We start from the raw sequence: 24,263 nt of genomic DNA on the forward strand, positions 1-24,263 counted from the left end.
CGTCTGACGCAACCGCGTCACGCAGAGGCGCGCGCGCGGGCCTCGCGGACGAGCTGGGGGCGGAGGGAGGAGCTGCGGCGCGTGCGCGGGGCGGGGCCGGCCCGGGCAGCCGTTACAGCGCGTGCGCTCTGAGGGGTGCGCGCGGCGGCGCGGGGTGTGAGCCGCGTCTCCCGGGGTTGGGGAGTCCCTGGAATGTTGAGGGGTTGTCCTGAGGATTGTCTGGTCCTCAACCCCGGTTGTCACGGGCAGGGATACACCCCCTAGATCAATTTGCTCAGGGCATTACCCCGCCTGGCTTTGAATACTGCTCGTAATGGGGCATCCACAGCCTCCGTGGGCAGCCTATTCCAGTGTGTACTCACCCCCGCAGTGAAAAATTTCTTCCTAATATCTAACCTCAATTTCCCCCCTTTCACCACTGGGTATACCCAGTGCTTTTTGCCCCAGCACTGCAGTTCCTGATGAAGAGTCCCTCTCCGCTTCCTTATCGGCTCCCTTCAGACACTGGAAGGTTACTCTGAGGTCTCCACTCTGTCTTCTCCAGGCTGAGCAGCCCCAAGTTTCTCAGCCTGTCCTCACAGGGCAGGTGCTCCAGTCCTCACCAACCTCGTGGCCCTCGTCTGGACTTGCTCCAACAGTTCTGTGTCCTTATGTCAGGGACACCAGGACTATCAGCAGCACTCCAGGTGGGGTCTCACCAGAGCAGAGAAAGAATCACCTCATTTGAACTGCTGACCGTGCCAGTCATGGCCACCCTTTGGATGCAGCCAAGGATTTCCTTGGCTTTCTGGGCTGTGAGGGCTCGCTGCCAGCTGTTTTTTATCAATCATCACCCCAAGTCTTTCCCTGCAGGGCTGCTCTCAGTCACTTCTCTGCCCAGCCTGGGATTGCCTACAGGTGTAGGACCTGGCACTTTGTTGAACTCCTCGAGGTTTCCCTCAGCCCACCTTCAAGCCTGTGGAGGCTCCTCTGGGTGGCATTGCTTCACTCCACTGTGTCGACTGCACCACACAGCTTGGAGCTGTCAACAAATTTGCTGAGCGTGCACTTGATCCCATTGTCCATGTCACCTACCAAAACATTTAACTGTATTGACCTCAATACTGACCCGAAGGACACTGCTTTCAGCTGCAAGTAATTTTGTTTTTTTTAAAACATATTCCTCTTGGGTCATTAACGTTTTTCAAAGGTATTGCAAAATACCTGCTTCTGTTACTGTGTTCCAGATTAATAGAAGGAGTTCCAAACAGGAATTGTGCTCGTTTTGTGGTGATAGTTGCTGGAATTATTGTTTGAATACAGCAGAGCTTTTCTTTGAATTGTCTTTTCTGACAACAAAAAGGAGGTGTGCTGAGTGTCAGGAAAAACTGAGAGGCAGAGGTAGAGCAGCTGCTTTCATCCTTTTGTGGATTTAATTCCCAAGTACCTTGTTTGATTTTCTGAAAAAGCTATTTCCAACTATTTTTCTTCTGAAATAATTTCTGAGCTGTGAGTTTAAAGAAAAACCCAAGTGAAGATAACCAGGAATGAACCTCATTCCATCACCTGTGCTTAGCATGCTCTTCTTGACGCAAATCTTTCTTTAATCTGAGGTGCTCACACTTTATTGGGCAGACCTCTGAGTGATATGCCTGTATGTGACTTTAAAAGTATTGAGTATTGAGTCTTTTGTAGTGTGTTTTATCCAAAATATAGTGTAAAACAAAATCCTGGAGCCATGTATAGAGATTCTCACGTGTCCTTTGGTTCCTTCATTTAACTTTTGTTTATTTTGTCACAGCAGTGATTAGACCTGGTCTACAGCACTTCATGGCTGATGTGAAACAAAGCAGCAGAGTTGTAATGAATTAATTTTTATGGGCCAGATGCCTTTGCTGGATGCCAGGTGTCATTGATGAATTTCCTTACTGTAGTTAAGGTGAATTTAAAATGTGAGGGAACATCTTCAAGCTCCATTACCTCAGCAGTTTGATTACAATCTCATGTGCTTTTCTATCTGTAGCTGCTCTATTAAAAATTAAATTCATTTTTGGGCGAGCATGCCTTCAAGCAATATTTAGACTCAATCCCTATAGTAAGCTGGTGGCAGTCCATTGCACAGAACAATTTTTCCCCAGTTTTTAGTAATGCTTTTTTCCCCCCGTTCTTTATTTTTCAACTGGTTGTTCAGTTGTGTTTTTATTTCTTTCTTGATGTTCAGATGCAGCACTGTTTACACAAGCTGAAGCTCTGTGTCTCCTTTTGTGTGACAGTACTGTTCATGTAGCTACACAGTAAAACACATCAATTAATTGGTTTGGGCTGGGGAAAAGACTGTTATTTTTATTGGTTTTTATTTGTTTAGCCTGCCCTCTGAATTATCCCACCTCATAAACATCTTGCTGGCTCCTTCTGTTCCATGCTCCCAAAATTATTTTCGCTACAGCAGGCATCCAGGGTGCAAGGAGGAGGTGGAGTGATTTAGCACTTCACCTTCTCCAGTGTTTGCCAGCTGGTGGCTGTAAACTCGAGCAGTTCCCCCATGACCTGCCAGCTTTCATTGTCGAAATAAAATATAGAGGTGGCTTGTAATCAAGCTGCACTTTCTCCTTCATGCACTCCTTGGTGGGTGTAAAATGGATTGTGGATAAGTGTTTGTGTCAGTCACTGAGAATCCTTACAGGTAAACCAGGAGCTGTGTGAGTGATTAAGTGGACCCGGGTTGTGGAGCTGTGGAACATTCACAGTCATCACTGGCTTGTGTATCGAGGGTGGAAGATTAGTAAAAAGGAGATTTTCAATTTAATTTCAAGGCTAAATTATTTACCTGAAGAGTGATGAAGCTGCACCTCCTCTGATTGTCCAGCCTGCAACATGCAGTGAAATGGTGCTTTCCTCTGTCTCATTAAAAAGGAATTCTGTTGTTGGGTTGTATTTATGACTGCAGGGGTCAGCATTTGCTGTGAGCAGAGCTTGTGAGACAAACCAACGATGTAACAAATCCTTCGCTATCCCTTTTCATCAGAGAGCACAGATACCTATCCTTGTTCTCAAGGCCTAAGCATTGAAAAAAATGCTATCATAAAGTCTTCTTTAAAGAGTTTTAAGAGAGAAATAGGACTCCCTTTAAAGAGAGCACGCAGGCCTTCCTTCAGCTTTGTTGCATGACCAAAAAGTGAAGCTTTAGGATATACTTCATCAAGTGGAGCAGTCTGATTAGCAACAAAAGTAAAAAGGAACTGAGTAGGAAGGATGATAAAAAGCAAATGGGAGCATAAAGTTATATTTTACAAATTATAATAAGTTGCTGTTGGTTGCTCTGCAGCTTTGCTTGCATCTTGGCCACAAGGTTCATGGCACAGGTAGTTTCACATATTTCCCATAGGTATATTTCTTTCTTATTGCTACTTTTGACAGATGGAGGGGAGCTGTCTCTTGGATCTATCTGGTAGTGCCAGTCTAGACAACAGAAGCTGAATCTTACTGAAAACATTGCTGGTGTGTCCTGGGTAGATGATGAGTTGTGTGCATGTAATGATCCATCAGCCCTGGCTTCTGTTTGGCTGCTAGGAATTTTAAAAAAAATTACCCTGATTTTACACTTTTCTCCTCTCCTTTCTTCACTCAAGTGTCATGAAGAATTCACTCTTCCTGACATTTTACTTTTGTGATGGACATTGATTCCTGGTGTTATTTCCAAGTGGAAATGGACTCATTGTTTTGTTCCAGAAAATTAACCTTCCCACTAAACCATGATCACAATGGATCCTTTTTGGCAAAGAAACCAGAAGTAAGGCCTAGTTGTTGATTTTCTGAAAAATTAGGTTGTGGTATGTTGAAGGTTTGTTTTTTGCTCAAGGAGAAGAAGGAAGAGTTCAATAAGGCAACTGGTGGCTTCACAGATAAATTGCTCCCCTCTGCCCCTTCCTGTCACCATTTTGCCAAGACTTCATTTCTTTAGCTAAGCACGCTGTGTGTCATTTTTCATGTGTGCCTTTGTAATTTGAGCACCATGAAAATTATTGAATGAGAACAACGCTTCCTATTCACACTTTGTTCTGAACTGTGTTTACACTGCTCAGGTAGTTACACAGCAGAGCAATGGTCAAAGCGATGCTTTGGAACAGTCTGGTTTAACAGTGTACATGGTGCCAGTGTCTGTTTCTATAATAGCATCTTATAAACAACATTTCTGACCTCCTAAAGCCTTTATCTCACCACTATAAACAAGCCAAGCTATTTTACTCTCCTATCATGTGCTATGTTTCCTGTTCCCCAGGTCAGTCTGTAGCTTTTCTTTTCTTTTTTCCTGTATAACAAATCCATATTTTTATCAACATGAGTTGCTGGTATCAAATTAACACTTAGTGACTGATGCTACTCTTTTAGTAGAAATACTTCTCCTGGTACTTTGGAAGATCACATTTTACTTTTTCAGTCTTGTTATACTGGCAGTTTACAATAGTCTTCATGACAATGGCATTCAAATCCTTCCATTGTTACCATTTTTCAAATTTAGAAACATCTTCTTATAGCATAACTATTTTTTATTAATCCACACATGACCCTTCAATGTGTATTACTGCATTTTATTTCATCTCTGTTACTGAAATTCTGGGAGTCATCTGATTCATCATCTAGGATACCCAGCCCTCTGGTTTTATGAAGCCTTTTAATTCTGTGTTATCAATAAAGCCAATTCTTCCAGCCCTCATGTTTTTATAAGAGGGCCATCAATGGTCTTCTAAATCTTCAATATTGAACACCTTTGATAAAAAACAAATCTAAGCTTTCTCCACACTTCAAAGAATTGTATTTTTGCTGAACTGAGGCATAAAGGGGAGCTCTGTGATTATTTTTTATAAATGGGGGGCTTTTAGTTGCCATTTTGCTAGTCCAGATTCCAAGTAGTGCCACCCCTCTTTGTCTCAGTGTATCTGTGACAAGGACTATCACAGAGCTTCTTTTAAACTGCTGAACTGTTTTGTCACATTGAGACTATATTCTGTAATATTTCTTCTTCTAATCATACAAGCACACTTCTCCATATTTTAGTCTGACTCTCTCTTGTCTGGACTTTTTATCCCACCCCAGTGGAGTGTCTGAAACCCACTCGGGAATCTCCTACTTGATTTGACCCTGCTTTATTTATAGTAGCTCTGGTTTTTTTTGTCTGTCACACCATCAACATGTTCTACAATCTAAAAAACAGAATTAATTGATTCTGCAGCAATTATTAAATGATATTTGTCATTTGGGTTCCAAAGTTTTGCCTTTTGCCCCATATGTGACTAAAACATGCTCAGACTTAGAGAGAAATAAAGAAATCTTTGAGTTACTCTGCTGCAGCTGCCATGAGCAGACAGTCAGACTACATTGTTGTCTACACTGAAGAGAAGGAAGAGTACTGGTAGTGTGTTTACCTCTCTTTTTTTTTTTTTAATTTTGCATAACTACTCTCACTTATGACTACCTCAGTATGCAAGGATGCTAGAAATAACAAATTCAGCTTGAGCTCAGGTGAAGGGAAGGAAAGGAAATGAACCACATAGCGCATCATTTGCTCTCTTAAGACAAGGTGTGGTGCAGGAAGATGTTGAAAGGAGCCCTGTCTGATTCTGCTTTGATATGTTAACTTTCTATTCTAAGTATTTGAATAAATGGTGCCTTGCCTTACCCAGCATCTGCAAAGGAGATGGCTGTGACCTCAGGGATGAGCTCACCAGCAGCGTGCCTGTGCAGGCTGCGTTTCAGCGGCACTGCAGCTGGCACAGCAGGACAAGCACCCACCAGTCCTGTGAGCCTGCCAGGGTGTGTCAGCAACATGAGAGAGTCAGTGCAATTCTGTTGCCAACTCCTCCTGTCAAGAACAATTTATTTTTAAAAATTTCACTTCGTAGTTACACAGACACAAAACTTCAGTGGGGTATTTTTCATGTCTAACACCACTGAAATGTCTGTTTTGTTTTCCTATTTATCAGGGCCACCCTGTGAAAGAGGAGCCCTTTCCAGGTAGTTACAGATTGTTTTCTTCCATATTCTTCCATATTCTTCATTCTGGATGGTAATGCTGGAAAACTTGGTCAAGGAAGGAGTGATTTACCCAAACCAAAATTGAACCAAATCCAGATTATATTTGTGATGGGTTTGTTGTGTATTTTTTGTTAGTTTTCTTTATTCAAGGGAAAGTACATGATCATGGAGACTTGGCTGCTTCTGTCTGTTTTTCACTAAATTGAATTCTACGCTTCTACAAAGAATATCAAATTTTATCAAATGAGAATTTGCTTTGATTTTGTGCCCACCCACATGAATGCTTTGGAGCTCACCTTTCAGCTTTGCTTTCAGAGATGAGAAACCTTGCTCTTGTCATTTAGAATCACCTGTCTGATAGAAACTTGAGTGGTGAAAAGCAAAATTTCTCTCAGTAACAATTCATTTCCAGGTGCTTGTTTCAGTCTGGTTTGATCATGAATTTTGGAATGCACTTGCTGGATGTTCACTGTTTGCAGTGGTCTGCAGTCTTCATACCCTGCTTCTAAAGTTAAATATAACAGATGAGCAGAAAAAAGGGTTTTCACTAACATACTTTATCTTAAAAGGCACTGGGCCAAAGTTTGTGGGAACAAAATCTCTATGTCTTGATTATGCTGAAGCTTGGAGTAAAACTCATTAAAAGTTTTGGCTATGACTGTGCTCCATTAGGAGCAAATGACCTATTCCTTATGATTATTATCCACACCTCTATTGTCTGTAAAATTTATTTTGTGCTCCATGTTACAATCTAGCCAAATAATTTAGTATTCTTCTATGACTCAGAAAATAACCTGGGAAAAAAACCAAACCAAACTAAAAAATGCTTCGTTTTTTGCTTATGCAAGGCACATTCCACCTCAGGCTTAATCTGAGCTGAATTCAGCCTGGAAAAATGAGAAGACTGCAGCATCAATTTATTGCCAATGCATTTTATTCATGTTAAGGCTTCAGTCTACTATTTCTCTCTCTTTCTGTCTTGAGCATCACAATATCCAGAGGCGATGCTGCTCTCCAATTTATCCTCAGGTGGAATTTTACCTGTTTGTCTTCTGCTCTGTAAACCTTTTCACCCGTGTTCCTTTGCCTTGTCCCTTGGCAGCTGAGTGCCACGGTCACTGGAACTGCAGCCCTGCAGATAGGCATTGGTGAAGTGTACACTCAGTGTGCTGTGCTGTCTGAGGATTCACTGGTCTGTTGTTTTTATCCTTGCCCAACGCCAGCATTGTTTCCACCTTCCTGAAAGTTTATTTAGGTGCTCGCTGGAATTTTCCTTGGCCTCCCTTGGTGAATATTCAATTGCCAGCAGTGGGTGTAGCTGCCAGTGTTGACATCTAGTCTTGCTTGCAGAGGTGGACTGCTCCCTTAGGCACAATTCCTTTGTTAATGGTGTTTCCAAGCCTTATTGAACCACGCAGCGGTAATTACTGTCTTATATTTTAATCCTTTTTCTAATTAGCATTTGTTCTTATATATGTTTTCAGAACTCGGGGATTAGCACTTATCTGTACACTGAGCTTACTGTGAGCACATGAAGCTTGCCCATGTACCACAGAATGCAAAAAGACCTCTGGAAAGAAAACAAGTGGGTTTTGAATGGCACTTTATTGTCTCCATGCAGGAAGATACAGTAAGAAACAGTTTTGATATTAAATGAATGGAGCATTCATACCTCAACAGTCTTTTAGAATTATAAATCCCACATCTTATTGAGTACAGATCTTTTAGAACATCCTGGGTAAAAAAAATTAGTTAATCTGCCTTGGTAGAACTATTAATTAATTCTTCTGAAGAGAATGAGTGGATTTACTCTGTCTTTATGCTTCACACATGCAGCGAAGGAGGAGTCATACATACCTGTCACGTGCAGCACAGTATGAGGTGTGTTTATTGGTAATGTGAATATATAGGATTATTCACTCAGCCATCAGGCATTACCTTCTGTCACATGAAGCACAGAAGCTTTGTTGTAGGAATGAACAAGCTGAAGTGACCATTGCTGTATTCCTGGGATCCCAGACAACCTGTGGCATTCACTTAGCTGCTGGGCTATAACAACCTCAGCTTCCTCTTCCTTTAAAATAAGAGGAGCTTAGGAAAAGAAAATAAGATTTCTGTCAGTTTTTGCAATAGAACCAATCACTGGCTAAATTAATGTGGTTATTTCCCATCATCTTAGCTGAAAATAAATTTGAAGTGCCTGAAGGCCATGCAACTCCTCTGAAGCAATCATAGGACAGCATTTTCCAAGGACAGAAACTGGAGTGCACTATTTTCAGCTCTAAACATAAGCAGCTGTAGTTCCATTGAAGTTAGAGGAGTTATATAGCTTTGTACAAAGGTGCAATTTGATTCCTAGGTTGGGATTTAGATTTTTCAAAAGCAGGGATGTTACATTTCTTCCGTGACACTTGCAGCTAGTTGACACTAGTGAACTAGTGAAATATTGAATAATATTCAATATAAGCCTTGCTCATACTGAATAGGAGGAACAATCAGAATAATGTTTCCCCCCACCCCAGTGAAATTAGCTTTTTTTTCCCCCTGCATGTTCAGTCTCAGAAGTACTTGGAGTTAATTACTTCACATCTGCATTGCTTCTCTTACAACCATGTGTGCCTGGTTTTACTGGAGCCTGAGGCTGGGCCTGTGCTTGAGGATTAAGTAGCCTGTGTTGAGCTGTGTGCTGCTATGGCTGCTCCAGGACTCAAACAAGGCAGTTTCAAACTGGCAGGGGTATATTTGCAATATGGCTGAAGTTTGGAGGTACATGAAGCAGTGTGTTCAAAACTTAGCTTTGAAACTCCTTTCTTAAGCAAAAGCCTATGCTCAGCTTTAATTATTGGGCTCCTAGTTCTCCTCCCTGATATTCTCTCCTACCAGGGGCACTGGACTGGTTTCCTTGGGAATTTTCCATGGCATGTTTATTGCTGAAGTCTGACTAACAGTAACATAGCTACAGTGCAGTACAGTCTCTGTTTTCACTTTCAGTAGCCCAGGTTTTGGGTGGTTTTTTTCTAAAAAACTTTCTCCACTTCAGATTCCTCATGTGGCTTCTCAGGAGAATGACATTTTTCTCTTCATCATGCTCAGAGGAAACGTGATTTCAGATGGCAGTGTCTTTGTGTTGAGACAGGCTGGGAGTTGAACAAATATCTTGAGACTTGGATCACTTGTGATGCTTTGTCTCACACAGAAAGGGGCTGTGGCTCTCATCTGTCTGTATGATGGGGAGTTCTCCAGAGGGAACATGTTTCAGACAGAAAAAAATAACTGAAAACTTCTTCATCCTGGGACTGACTGTGTCACTGCTGTGCTGATCAAGAAAAAAGATGTGGAAAAATTGCTCACCTCCCCTACTTCTTCGGTAGTGAAATTCAATTTATTTCAGAGAAGGAATTTTTTCATTTAAATCTGTATCTTTAAAAAAAACAAGTCAAACTTGTTAGCCATGTCATTTAGTTTACTCTTCTCTAAAACTGACAACATGTTCCATCCTTATTTCAGGAGTGTGGCTGGAGGGAAGTCATTTGCAATGTAAGCGAAGAAAAAAACAGTTTGTTGAAAGAATGATTGTTTCTGAGAAGCTGGTTATTAAATATAATCTGTTTTGAGTAAAATCCTTGGTGTGGCAGAAGGCTTTGTTGCAATGACTAACACATTTTTATAGACATTCCAACTTTGAACCCTCCTATGAAGTTACTGGCCCTGCAGCAGAGGCCTTAAGTCTATGCTACAAGAATATTGTGTTGCTTGTGTTAATGCTGTCAAAGACAGATGAGTATTTTGTTTTTACTGATTGTGTTGAACTAGAATGGCAGCATTTGGTAGCCCAGTGGTACTTTACCATTTATGCCAGCAGAAGCTTCCCCCCCCCCACCATCTTTTGTCCATCTTAATGAAGTTACAGAATTTGTAACTTTGTGTGGTGTAGTGGAGCCTGTCTCTGTAGATACCAAGGGTGAGCTTAGTCAGTGATTTAGCACTGGAGCCAGGCTGACATCATGCCTGTGTTATGGAAACAATGAGGTCATTGGAATGATTTGCTAATTTGGCTGGTGCCCCTGTTGTAGGTGTCTGTATTTGTTGCTGTGTGGAGCACAGCCCCACACCGTGCCCTGTTCCTGAGCAGGACACGAACCCCTGTGCAAGTTTTTCCAGATGCCTTTTCTGTGACTCTTTTGACTGTACTGCACCTGTGAGCACTAAGTGATAGTTTCGAAAAGAGAAAACTTTTGCAAGTCAAAATAAATTCCATGAAAAAGGGTGGCCTCAGTATTTGAATTTTTTATTAAGAGGACCTATCTTGGTCTGGAATTATCATTAAATCCATCACACAGTCTGCACAAGCTCACATCAGTGAGAAGAATTCCTTACCCCAAAGTGAAAATAGCATTATCACAGCACAGCTGAAGGAGTTTCAGATCAGTGCAGATACTCATGGCTTGGCACTTGCATCATGTGCCCTTATGAGTGATGTTCTGCCCTGCAAAGTGAGACAAACTGAAAACGCAAGGACAGATTTCTCAGTGTAGCAACACTGCTATTTGGATACCTAGAGCTAAAACCCAACTTAAATACAAAACTATTCATTATTTCCCCAGGCTATTCTGTTGGAAATCTTGATTGACTCCCTTTGCAGTAATTTTTTGTAAATTTTTAGCTGTAACTAGCACTTAGTTACCAAGCAAGCAGCTGGATTTGCAAAGAAGATGAATCCCTTGGGTAATCATATCTGTCAAGTTCATTCAGGTGGATTTCAAGATGGTAACAACGGATGCAGTGTGAGATTTGAAGGCTTCCTCAACAAAATATAATTTCATTGTCCTAAATCTTAACTAAAGTATTAATTATACTTTCCCCTTTTTTTTCAGTTCCTACTTCACTGTCAGGATACATGTCTGCTCCTCTGGCTTTGAAAATTGGTTTACTGATGTTATCCATGAAAACAAAACATCACCTGAGCATAAAGGTATAATTTTTGCATTTTTCCAGTTGTTTACAAAAGATCTTGATCAACAGTTTAGCATATTAAGACAAATGACATTTATAACTGCTGTTTTTTGGGGCAAGCTGGTTGTTGTGGTGTGTATTTCTGACATGATATTAAAGGAAAGCAATACAAAATATTTCTCTAATGGCTTGTTCCACCCCCAGGATGATACTGAAAAATACACTTATGTTGTCTGAGCTCAGTTAGTTTGTCTTGAAAAAGCTATCACGAGAATTTAGCACATTGGTCTATGGTTGTTTATTTTCTTGCAAGCAAAAACAAATGCAAATACTCTATTTGTGTATTTAAAAGTTTAGAGTAATTATCTTTACAATTTCCGCAGTCTTGGCAACTTAGTGAATTTAGATACATTTTATATTTCTACTAAATATAGTCAAATGAGATGAATGCGTATTTCATGCTCCTGTAATGTGAAAGAAAATTAAAGTTATCTGTGGTAGAAGCTTGCTTCTGTTTGACTCACCAAATACTCTGAATACTACTGAATGACACCTCTGTCATTCTAAGGTCCAGCCTGGTAAACTTTCTTGTTGTTTGTGAACTTGGTATTACAAGCAAAAGGGAAATGCTTTTGAAAAAGCAACAGAGAGATAAGCTGGGTTGTTTATTCTTTGTAAATTAGCACTCAAAGCCAGCAAAGGTAACACCACTGAGTTTTCTGAAATATCTGTGAGTAGGTTGTAATTTTCACTTAATGAGCTTGCAAGAGCTGGTGTGATTACTTCATCAGTGACTTTGCAAAGTACAGGTTTAGAAATGCCATCATAAACAGAGTGAGTGATCTTTGGATTCATTTTCCATCTCCACTCTCTATGTTAAAATCACCATATAAGAGTATTTTGTCCTGCCTTGATATTGTAGACAAGGCAGTGCAGGTAGATGATGGAACAGGTGGGGAATATTTATTGCAGCAGGAACATATGAAAGATGTGCAAAGAGGAAGTAAAATGGGAAAGGTTGTTTTTGGTTGAGAAAGGAAACTTCTTGGGCCACTTCATCTTCCTGTAGCACTGTCAAGACAATGTTCCCTGTTTTGTTTTGTCATTTTATTTTCCAGGGGTAGTTCTGCTGGTCGCTGCCATACTCCACAGGAGGAACTCAAAGCTCTGGCCTAAGATTTTTGTGCTGGTGTGTTGCCTTCCTGGGGGTGTTGGCTCCCTTTCCAGGAATGTAGCATTTTTTGTGCTGCCCTGTGGTAGATACTTTGTGACTTGAATGAATCATTTAATTTCACTGTCCTTCAGAGGCATAAGTAGTAACCCACATTTACTTTTGTCTGTTCAATGCTTATAAAATGTTCAGCTTTTTCCCTGGGATGTTCTCTGATGTGAGGATAAGGCTATTTTCCGAAGAAATGTGCAAGTAAAATGCTCTTGACCAGTAGTTTGTAAATGTATTTGCTGTAGAAGGTGTCATTTTCTTCTTCTATTTGCAAGTGCTTCAGCACTACTGAAAATCTAATTAGCCTCATAAAAGGAAGAGCACACTGATATTTGTAGGAAGAATGAAGAATGTAGGACAGAGTTAAGCTGAGAAAGTAAAGGATAATATTTAGTTGCAGCCATGGTAATGATCACAGAGGACACTCCCGTTTCAGAAGCTCTTTGACAAACACAGTCCCTATGAATAAATTGTTTTTTATTCTGCAAGCCGCTTGTTTCTCCCTGAAACTGCACCAAGCCAGTCCCTTGAGGCAGTGTTAGGGTATTACAGTTCAGAGAAGCTGGTTTTCAGGCAAAATTTGAAATCTAGGGCCTCACAATACATTTCAGTATTTTGATGGAAACATTAACATTAGCCTTAAATTGTGGCTATGTTTTTAATTCCTTGAGTTTTAGCTGGCTACCTTCAGCTGACAGGACCTGAGGGAATGTCTTGAAGCTGTGTCAGGGGAGGGTTAGGTTGGATGATAGGAAAAGGTTTTTCACCCAGAGGGTGTCTGGGCACTGAACAAGCTCCCCATGGAAGTGGCCACAGCACGAAGCCTGGCAGAGCTGAAGAAGCATTGTGACCATGCTCTAGGGTACACGGTGGGAATGCTGGGGTGTCCTCTTTCAGGGCAGGACTTGGACTTGGATGATCCTTGTGGCTCCCTTTCAGCTCAGGATATTCTGTGATTCTTTCAACATTCACCTTGTTTTGCTAGAACAGTCCTTTTGCTGTGTGACAATGGGATACTTTTCCTGGTGGTGAACACAGCTAAACCTGGAGCGTGAAGGGGCTGATTGAGTGGTCTGAGATGCTGAGACAGCAGAGTAGGTTAAGGGCAGGATTTCCCCCTGTACTGATAAGGTAGGTATCAAGCTGATTTCTAGTTGTACATTTTTACACATGCACTATGTATGTGCATGTATATACATGTAAATAGATAGTTTTTTCAATAGGACCTTTCCCCACCCCTAAATCCCAAACCTGGCCTGTGAAATTAATATAGCTGAAATATTTTATTATTTACTGAGATCTAAGAATGCAAAGCCTGGAATGCAGACTTGGAGGCACTTTTGAAGTGTACTGATGGATATAAAAATGTTGAATCATGTTGTTTTTGTGCACTTATATTGGTTATGCAGAATTCTACAGTCATTGCATGCTGCTGGAGGACACAGGGATTCCTGTTACACTGCCAGCACATTGAAAAATTCCTGGAGGAATCCCCTGGTTGCTGCTTTCCAGCTGCACCTCCGCATCTGCTCAGAAAATCAACTGTGCCCCAAGCCATCGATTTCCCCCAGCAGTTCAAGGCACAGGAAAACTAAATTTGTACGTTGCAGTAAGTCATTCATGAAAGACGAATTCCTGGAAACCTGGGAATTTGTGCTCATCCAAATGCAGAGACATGACAGCAGCTGTGACAATAACTGCAGCTCCCCAGAGGCAAAGCAGTGCTATGCTTGGGCTGCAGCAGCCTGGCACAGAGAAGGGTGAGAGAAGCCACAGCAGGACAGGTGAGGCACCAAAAATGCCTTCATCTTCTTACCTGTGACCTTTTGGACAGTGTCACCTTGTATCCACCCAGGACATCAGACAAAGCTGCTTTTAAGAACACTGATGCAAAAATGAGGTCTGGGGTGGTCATTTATGGTTCAAGTAGCGGTTTATATATTTATTATCATTATACACAACCTTGACAATCTATATTGCCATTCAAAAATAAATTGAAGTCTTGTCAATTTGCACATGATCTGTCACTACTAAGAATCCCATTTACATACATCGTAAACATTTTCCGTACTTAAACACCGCTTTAAATTCTGACTCTCCCATCTCTTCCCCCCCTCAACCCATGGAGATATGGTTATCGACTATGGAAAGAAACTTTTCCAACCACTGCAACATTCAGGGACTACCACCTTTTTTGATCAACCTAATTAAACTATTTCAACACTTTGCTGACCAAGTGGCCAGAGGTGGCTGGTGGGTATAGCTCAATTTTATTCTTGTTTAAAATGATTCTTGATGGATTTCATTGCAATGAATCCTGGTTTTCATTGCTTGATGTATTTCCTTCTGACCAGGAAAGAAGGAATCCAAATTTTAACAGCTGTATCAAGTAACTCACATCAAGCACCTTCCTGGTTTAGTATTCTACAGTGCCAACAGTCACAATTAGTTATTTTCACTGTTATATACAGGTGTAGTAAGTGGTTGGAGTCTTCAAATTTCATCCAGAGAGAATTAAGAATTCAGCTAGGAGTCAGCCACCACTACAGACGTTCTGTAGCTACTAAGAGCTTGTGTTTATACTCCCAACCGCTATCTTGGGAGTTGAAATTAAAATTTATGAGGCATTAACGCCTTTTGTTAAACATGTTTTTTACCACCTCTTTTGAGAGTTTCTGTCTCCTGGTGCCTGAATGATGAAAAAAACTTAAAGAGTAGCAGAAGTGTAAGAGGCAATAGAATATTTCTCCATCCAGTTAATAAACTCACAGCTAGTGGCAATTAAGAATAAGCATCCTTAGAGCAGGCAAACCTTATGCCAGCCCACAACTCAAGTTTGGGCATCTGAGCTTCACTTGAGAAGGGCTCACAGAGGCGTGGAAGTATTACAGTGTGATTGATTACACAGCAATGAGAAGTCCTATTTTAAGGAATGAGGTTCATGATGGCACCGATCTACAGGAATTGAATTTAGCTTCTACAGCAGCTGGGCAGGTGCTTTGAACCAGCAAATGCAGTGTGTTTGCAGCATGGCTTCATGTTCTGGATGCTAGCATTGGTTAACTGACAGGCATGAAAAACCAGAGCTCTGAGAAGTGCAGATCCCAAGCTTTGTTAAGGCTGTTCATTTTTTACACTGATGTCAAAAAAATAATTGGGAAGAAAAACCTCCTGCCAGCTCCTTGCTTGTTTCCTGAAATTACGCTTCCATAATCCCTACAGGAAAACCCCCACTTAAATATGGGGTATTTGAGAACTGTTATTAGCAATCCGTAGGAGAGATGGAGTTCAGCACACAGAGATGTTGGAAAATATTAAGGAACTTCCAATGCTGAAGATACAAAGAAATCTCATCAACACACAGATTGGATGCTGTACATCAGTATCTTCCACTTGTAGGTGGGAGAAGCAAAGCCTCTATCCCACAGACCACAAGGGGTCCAGGATGCTGGAGCTGCACGGCAGACACTGCACTGCCCTCCTGTGCTGCGGTGCCAGGGACAGGGCACCTTCCCCCTCACTCTGCCCCGGGGCTGTGGGAGGCAGAGCGGGAATACAGGCTGTGGGACACAGGCTGGGTGTTCCCCAACTGCCTGTGAGCATTCAGGACCCAGCTGCTCACCACTCCGTGTTTTGCAAGCCTGCCCCAAAGGCAGTATTTAAGCACTGCAAGGACACTGCCAGAAGCCAGGAAGGGAGAGGCGTCTTCATTCAAATTCAGGCAACAACAAAATCAAAACCTTCATTCAGAATCAAGGGGTATTTTGTCATGAAGCAGCAGCTTCAAGAAAGGAGAGCATAAAACCCTAACTTAAGTGTTACAAATCTGTTTATGTTACATCTGAATGAAGTTCAAAGAAACTTCTAACGTACCGCAATACAAAAAGTGTACAGGAACTCATGATTCAGCTCTAAACTAGACTTAGTTTAGTAAAGAAAATTAAATTAATTTTGAAGTCCTTTCTTGAGCAAGTTCATTAATGCTCCAGACAGGAGAGAAGTCCTCTTTAAAGTGAAGGAAACTCTTACTGGTAAAACGAAACAATGTATTTATACTGGCTTGTTATCAGATCTTTACATGAAACTTTAGAACTTGATTTACAACACTTTTGTTTTTTAAACGAACTCTACTGCCTTTACAAAGATAGTGTTGCTTCCTTTTTTCTTCTTTTTGTGGGACAGAGGGAACATTTTCAAATATCAGAAATGTATCTTGCCCTCAGCAGAAAGTTTCAAGTTTATCATTATCAACAATTCCTGCTGTTATGTAGCAAAGACTCTGGTGCTGTCAGGGTAGGCAGAGGGAACTTGCTCATTGAATCAGACACACAAAACCTCAAGTTGTGCATAGTGTGTAAGTACTTAAATCTCTGTAACAGGAACCAGATTAAATACGAGCAAGTCATCTATTAGTGTCAACTCACTGAGGAAGGATCAACTCTGCCATCCCAAATGGGATTCCTAACATGGACCTCAAAAGCCAGCCTCTGTGGGCGGTCTGTGTCAGCACTCCTCTTCAGCAGGGATCTAGAGACAGACCAGATGCACAGCAGAAAAACCCTATTCTAGTAAGAAAACTTGACTACAACTGTTTGTCTGAACCATATCTGGTTTTGAGCGTGCAAAATTATTCTAGCCTTTAACCTAAGCATTGCCTCAGACATCTGTGAGATTAAGCATCTGATGGCCATGAGCAGAGGACATTGTTCTTGCACATGACCTTTTAGCTACTGAAGAGCTGACACTGGAGATTTCTGCAGTTTGTGCTCTTCTGCCACAGGTACCAAGAAGTCTACCTAGACAAATTATTGTGTAGCTGGATTTTAAGAAGCCAGTACTTGAGAATGCTACTCATTACACTGCTGTGGTAAAAGCCATTAGGATATAAATGGTCTTAAAGCCTATGAGACCAAAGCCAGCTCAGCCTGACAAAGGACAGCTGATGCTGCAGTACCGTCACCCCCTCAGCGCCAGAGGTGTGACTACCGTGGCAGAACTCAAGACTGAGGTTGCAGAATAGCTCTCCTCAAGGTCATTCAGTTTTAGTTCAAGGGCATTAAACATGTCAACTGAGGTGTCAGACCATCCACACTGACTGCATGGAAGCGGAACAGGAACGAGAGCCAAGTACAAGCATCTCAGTCACTTGATGTCAGTCATGACGATACAATTCCAGTACTTGAACTGGTCTAGGCAGATTTATGTACAGCCATAAATGATGGTTCCTTTGTCTGTGAAGATATGTGAGAGTTGAATTCTCCTCTCCCAGGGCTCACAAATCACTTTTTGTAGCATGAAGTGGTAGAAGATGAAGGGCACAGCTGAAGATAAAACAGCTGCCAAAGCCAGAAAGATTGTAGTTCTTGTTTACAACAGCAACACCTCCTATAGGAGAACTGCTGTAGGAGTGCCTGGTTAACATCTGGACTTGTTTCTAGGACAGAGTTCAAGTCACTGAAGCAATACACTGCAACTTATTTCAGTTTTTTATGCTGGGTAAAGAAACCACTTTTCATAGTCGGAGTAGCCCATTCCCACTCTGGTAACAGAAGAGCTGTTTGGAGTCAATAGTGACAGGCTTTAGTAAGTGCTGCAGTACCCCAGTGACCGACAGAAGCATTTGGAATATATTTGGGACATACATTGGACCTTGACAACGTTTAAGAGGTATCAAAGATAACAGTGACTCTACTGTTTAATACATTGTAGACACTTTCATTAGAGAGCTAAATGACCAAAGCCAAGTGGTAAGCTATGCAAGTTCATCAAGCAGATTCCATCTTTGGGGTAAGAATATCCAGTTTTTAAGCTCTTCTGTTTTGGTCCTTGACCAAAAAATTATGTGCTGAGCATCAAGGCTTAAATAAGCTCTCAGCATTTCTTTCAAGTCTGCACCAAACAGCATTTAAGCAACCTCAAAATCAGGGTGGTGATACCCAGTTTACACAGCACTGTTTCTGCTGTTTCTCCTCCCCAGGACGAGATACGATCAAGATGTAAATTGAATTTGAAACAAAAGAAGTGGAAAGCAGTTCCACGTGCAATAAGACATTTTCAAGGGACAGCTACACAGCAGGCCTTGAATGTTCTCCCCTTTCCTCCTGTTCTCACCAGCATCACCCCGTGCTAAGCGCAGTAGGGTATGTACAGCGACGTGCAGAGACCAGGAACTCCGGCACACGGCAGAGCCACGTGCTGGAGCAGTTTGTAATGAAGACTGGTAGTGGCATGGGAACCCAAAAAACGCTTAAGCTCATATTACTCAGTTCCTATGAAAAAGACCGTACAATTCTCATGGTACATCAACAAGATGGACTGGTATGCCAACTAACCTCTATTTTAATATTTAAATTATAACAATACAATAACTAGAAAAGGTCAGTGCTTCAAGTGACAGCTTTTGCCACTTCAATTCCAATATTTTTCCAAAATAAAGATGCGATTAGATCTACACTTGAGCATCAGTAGTGCAATACAGTATCCTTTCCTGAATAAAGGAGCTGAGGTTTATCCACAATAAAAGCTTTAAATAAGGTAGATTGTTGCCATTTATATATCAATTCTGTATGTTTGATATAAAATATATTGGGAAAGCTTCAACTGACTTATACAATCTACATTTGGCTAAAGCTCCACATAAGCAGCATCAGTGGAAATGAACATCAGAGGTGTACTTAATATAAAACACTTTCAAAACTACTCAGCAACAAATGACAGAAGTTTGGCTAAGAGTAACTGAACATCTGAGGTGTGTACCAGACAAAAAGAATGGACCCTGTGGTTACTTGCACTATTTTAATGAAGTAAAAGAAATGCAAGGTCTTAGTCCACTTCCATTTCTCCGGGGGGTTTGGTCTGCTGCGGGTTGTCCTTTGCTGGTTCGGGTTTTGTTTCAGCAGCGCTCTGTCCGTTCACTGGCCCGTTGTGCTCCCCGTTAGCTTTGGGCTGCCCGTCACTGGGAGGTTCTATCTTCGGCTTGGGCTTGGATAGAATGGGATTACAGAAGCTATCCAGTTCCTAGTTGTGACACAGGTGAGACAGCAAGGTCATTTGGTGGCACAGCAACTGCATTCAACTAGAACGTCTCTGATTTGTTTCTGGTTCGTAATGGCCGGGAGTTTCATTATCAAAGACCAGACTTGTCTATTCTATCAAGCCTATAAACTTCAAAAAAGGTCTTTCACTACCTGAGGACTTCATTATTTGTTACAAACCTCTATGACAACCCATTCTGTAGAAACTTTAGAAATAGAATTTCTAGAAATAGAAATTTTAAAAAGGATTGTGCAGAGGTAACTACCGTAAACCAAGAGCCAGCAATGAAGAGTGCTGTAACTGCTGCTCCCTCTGTATAGGTCTTTTAATAGCTTTAAAACCTCTGCAGATGTAATATTCTAGTTCAGATCTAGGCTAAAGTCTGGCTCAGGAAAAACTGATTAGAATTCAACAAGTACAATTATTTTTTTTTTACCTTAGATTTTGCTAGTATTTCTGCCACTTTGACAACTGGATCCTGAGTTAGACTGAGTTTATTCTGGGCATTCATTTTGCTGTTCAACCAATTCATAGCCTCATTAATGTATTTTTCAACTTTCTCCATCTCAGCAGGATCTAGATGGTCGTATTTTTCATCCTGAGGAGAGAGACAGGTATTTGTAGCACCCACTAAAACATGCTGCTCACCCAACTGAGTTAATCTTAGAAGTTACTGATACACTGGTAACAGCTGTAAATTCAGAGATCCATTTCAAATGATGCCAGCACATCAATCTTTGATGTATGTTCTCCTCAAGAAGCTCTTTCTGCTAGCAATGCAGAACAGGTTTAAAGTTCTAGAAGTACAACAGCCCTTCTAAAGCAGTGCAAGAGGAAACTTTACAGGATTTGTTTAAACACAAAAGACTCTACAGCCAAAATCAAAACACCTATAATCACTGAATAGCTGAAATCATTTGGCTTTACCTTATTTTTGTATGCTTCTACTGCTTTCATAAGGAGCTGAATCTTCTTTCCCAGTTCATTTAGAACTTTTGGTCTCTCTTCGTGTTCCATGCATCTTTCCTGGATAGGCTGTCCAAATTTCTGGAATAGTAAGCATAAAGATCTTTACAGAACACGCATTTCCTTTAGTCTGCTCTAAGAATAAAATGCAGCATGGGAAGGAAGGCTGCCTTTAACTCCTTTTCTCACCCATTCAAAGAGCCAAGTCTTTGTATATTGCTTTAGTCCAACAACAAAAAAAAGCAGAAGTTAAAACATAGGAATAGTAACTGTTCTTTCTAGGGTTGGTATTTTGCTGTTTTCTGCAAGAAAAGCATTTGGAACAATGCATTTGTCACAGAAACCAGTTAGGCTTTAACAGATGCTTTAATTTTCAAGTAGTTCATCTGAAAACTTTTAATTTTATCCACTGTTTGCTTTTTCCTTCTCTTGAATGGTGGTATCCCGGCAGTTGCCTGGATCTACACTGCTGTTTCCATTAGTTATTCCTCCCCCTGAGGAAATGTGACTGCAGAGTAAACAGCTGGAACCCAGGGGCTAGACACCTACTTCAGCTTACTAGGAAGTGGGTAGCTATTCATCAGAACTCACATTTTCCCCATCAGATCCTTAAAATCTGAAGCATTTAGGGGGTGTTTGTCATCAATAATCAAATGATACAATGGAAGCTACTGTTAAAGCACTCCAGAGCCTTTACTGCTGGATATTAGACCCAAAAATTGGTCTTATTATGCATCTGCAGAAGATCACTGAGAACAAGAAAACAGAATATATATACTGGAACTTAATTCTCATCACCCAGGAGTGCAGTCTAACTACTCAAAAGCCTCTTTCAGACTGTAAGAAATCTGACAAAATTCCCACAGCAATTAGATCTATTGTCATTAGCGACAGTCTGCTTCAGTTCAACCATTTGCAAATTAGGAACACAACTCACATTAAACTGTACTTCTAGATCTAAACATTCTGCTCATTTCATAACTGAACATACACAACCTGAACACCCACCCCCAAAAATTCATGAATGAGTTTTCTAGAAAACAAGTTAAAATCTTACCTTTAATTCCTGAAGCTTATCCATGTATACTTGTTTTGGCTGGTCCTCTCCATCTTCATAAAGCCAGTTTTCTGTGTCCTCTAACATCAAAGTCAGCTTGTTTGAATCCTACAAAGCAAGTTATGGACACTCCAAGTCAGAATGGAACATATCAAATGAGACTTCTCTCCCTGGCAAAAACCCACCCTACTCAAAACAGGACTGCTTCATCAGCTTAAAATATTCAAAGTGAGAATGAAGAAAAACAGTAATTAACAGACTTCAAAGCCAAGATTTTACAGTGATTAAAGAGGCAGGACAGCCCTACTCATGTGATTTGCAGGTGAAGTTTACCAGTTATAAAATCAGTCCTGAGGCTATTTAAGACAGTCCATGCACCTCTGAAGAGTGTTCCACATCATCTGTTCACTTCCTTTTTACTCCTACCTACTCATGCCATTCAGAAGCTCATGGTGATCTGTCCTACTTTCCTATGCTGACCACAGGGTTTTTACTTTCTTCCTGCATCCCTGACCCTTCCTTACCACTGAGGAGCTTCTGAGGCAGTAAAGAACTCTGCAAGTCAAATGCCAGGTGTAAGCGTTAACTTGAGCTTCACTGCTGGGAAGTCAAGGCATCTCCTATTCCAAAACTAGTCCAAGAGACCCCTGCAGCCTCCACAAAACACACACAAAATTTATAAATACAAAGGAACTTTTTCCAACAGCTGAAGCATATAGGTGAGTCTTACCTCTTCAGTGATAAATTTCTCAAAGACTCCACACAGTTTGTCTCTGAATTCATACACATATTCTTCAACAGCATTCTTAGCATCATTTCGTTCTTTCTCAAGCTTGTCTTGCATCATCATCTTCCCCTAGGGTGGAGCAAGGCACACTTAAAACTGAAAGCATTTTTAAGTGTTCAGCTTAGTCACTACTCTTGAAACTGTACCAGAGAACTTGGCAGAGGCCTGGTAATTCACAATTATTGATAAAAACGTTCACCTCTGTGTAAGTCATCACTACAAGCACAACCACAATGGGCTAAGGAAAGTCCAGAGAAATTGAGTCATTTCACCAAAAACCCCAAACCACAAAACCCGTTATAATTAAGGGCAACTTCCTAAAGAATTCTAAATAAGCTATGTTGATGATTACAAGTATTTTTTAGATACTTATTTACAGTGACATTAATTTGAGTGGCCACCTCTTTATGCTGCTTACCTCATTTTCTATATAGGAATTGATCAGATCTTGTCCCAGCTGCCTATAGAGGCTCGCCTGTATAGGGAGGTCAATACTCTTAACTTTTGTTTTAGCCTTTGGCTGGGAGGGATGATCTTGCTTTTCTCCAGAAGAAGCCTATGAAAAGAGTGACACTACTGAGAAACCTCCAGGAATGAACATTTATGCTCAAAAAAGAGACAAAGAAACTAGTTAAGACAGCTACAAATTAATCTTATGTAAATTAAGGACCTAATTATTCCTCTGTATTCAAAATCACTATTACCTCAGTTTGGAACCAAGCAGGTGAAATTTAATTTCTTTAAAGAACTGTTAAAAAAACTTGTTGAAAAGCTTAAAGCGCTGCATATTATTCTTCACAACTTTTCCTAATCATCCCAAATTCCATCTTCATTGTAAAACCAAGTTAAACAGCAGAAACCTACTTCAGTTTCCAATGTAGCATGATTAAAACTTTGAAGTGCTATGGTAGGATTCTTTACTTAACCATTTCAATATAGGTGTTCTCTAAACACAGTCCCATGTTTTTCAACTAGCAAAATCAGTAAATGTGAGAAAAGAGGGCAAAAAATATGTTATATCAATACTGAATACAAACCTTTGTTTCAGTTCCAGCATTTTCACTCTCCTCATCTGCTTGGTTCTGTTGTTCAGCTTGACTTTTCTGCACACCTTCTTCTTGATCAACCTGCATTTTATCCTGCAGAGAGTTACATAACTGAATGCAAAGGTTTGCTGTAAGATTTAAGACTGGTATCAATTACAGCAAATCACAAACAACACATGAATTTCAGAATCAATCTTAAAAATTTATGCTTCACTATGCTTAAACAGGCATTTTGATGTAGTATTTATATCTTTCAAATTCAAATGAAAATTCTACTCTGTTGCTTGATTTTGCTGTCTGTCCCTGTTACATAATTATACTAAGACTTGTGAATACTCACTTTAAATTAGAAACAAATACATATAAAATGAAATCAAAGAACATTCTAGCAACACACCACCAACAAAGGAAACAACAATGGATTCTCTATGGAACAGCCAGAACTTTGACTTCCTGTCATTTTTGACCAAAACTTTAAAGTTTGCAAGCCAAAGCAGAAGTAATTTAATTACTGCAATTATTACCTGCACCTGTCTCACAAGACAGTGAAAACAATAAAAATTAGCATCTGTAGTAGCAGCCTCTTGGGAGTACATGGGCAACTATCTTCCCTCCTTGCCACCCAAAATAAAGAGAGCCTGACTTAAATTTTTCAGTAAGTTCATCACTTATGCCTTATTCTAAATTTAACAGTCTGAAAGACTGTTAAATTACTAATGCAGATCACGTGGTTTAAGTAATACAGCCCCATGTCATCACTGAAAAACACTTTTAATGACACAGTAATGGGTAAGCCTGAAGTTTCCAGGATGATTCTAATCATCAGAGATCCAGAGCATTAATAACTAACAAGCTGTAGCTAAGGTCTGAAAGGCCCAAGATTGCCTCCATTACAAGGAATTCACAAACTACATATGCATGTAGAATAATTTACTACTAGTTCTGCAAAATAATAAAAACAATTGTTTAAGGATTTCAAACTCTAGCACAGGTTGCAATTTGAAGTGGAAAACAAGAAGGCTAGTTCTACCAAATTTAAAGTTTTGTCACTTCAGACTAGAAAATAAGTGATATCTAAGTACTCATTTGCTGTTCTTACTGTTCACACAGAAAAGCCAACAACTGGAAGGAACTGCTTTGCCTACAGGAAATAGCTAGAGAGGGAATAATAGAACACATAGACAC

The 24,263-nt window shown here is 40.6% G+C and overlaps 1 protein-coding gene and 1 long non-coding RNA gene across 8 annotated transcripts in view; one reads left to right on the top strand and one right to left on the bottom strand.

Moving 5' to 3' along the window:
* Positions 1-50: 50 nt before the first annotated feature.
* Positions 51-18,722, top strand: LOC111929065 (uncharacterized). 6 transcript variants are annotated; one of them, XR_015287290.1, is made up of 5 exons: positions 9,421-9,549; positions 10,887-10,984; positions 12,084-12,154; positions 13,173-13,318; positions 13,597-14,202. It is a non-coding gene; the product is annotated as an uncharacterized LOC111929065 (long non-coding RNA). The 6 variants fall into 6 exon arrangements; XR_015287294.1 differs by lacking the exons at positions 9,421-9,549; positions 12,084-12,154; positions 13,173-13,318 and adding exons at positions 51-135; positions 7,497-7,642; XR_015287291.1 differs by lacking the exons at positions 9,421-9,549; positions 13,173-13,318; positions 13,597-14,202 and adding exons at positions 124-1,134; positions 7,497-7,642 and having other exon boundaries at positions 12,084-12,675.
* HSPA4L (heat shock protein family A (Hsp70) member 4 like) overlaps positions 18,509-24,263 on the bottom strand; it is a 19,825-nt gene continuing 14,070 nt past the window's right edge. Inside the window, exons 13-19 of one of the 2 annotated variants that reach the window (XM_086890527.1) lie at positions 23,070-23,171; positions 22,451-22,588; positions 21,976-22,101; positions 21,246-21,353; positions 20,150-20,269; positions 19,659-19,820; positions 18,509-19,204 (exon numbers count right to left, since the gene is read on the bottom strand). In XM_086890527.1, coding sequence (XP_086746653.1) covers positions 19,010-19,204; positions 19,659-19,820; positions 20,150-20,269; positions 21,246-21,353; positions 21,976-22,101; positions 22,451-22,588; positions 23,070-23,171 — 951 coding nt within the window. In that variant the 3' untranslated portion in view covers positions 18,509-19,009. Of the gene's footprint in view, positions 19,205-19,658; positions 19,821-20,149; positions 20,270-21,245; positions 21,354-21,975; positions 22,102-22,450; positions 22,589-23,069; positions 23,190-24,263 lie in introns of both variants that reach the window. The other variant, XM_086890526.1, reaches the window with a different exon arrangement.

The sequence above is a fragment of the Cyanistes caeruleus genome, chromosome 5 (assembly GCF_971803275.1).
Source record: "Cyanistes caeruleus chromosome 5, bCyaCae1.hap1.1, whole genome shotgun sequence".
Classification (NCBI taxonomy): domain Eukaryota; kingdom Metazoa; phylum Chordata; class Aves; order Passeriformes; family Paridae; genus Cyanistes; species Cyanistes caeruleus.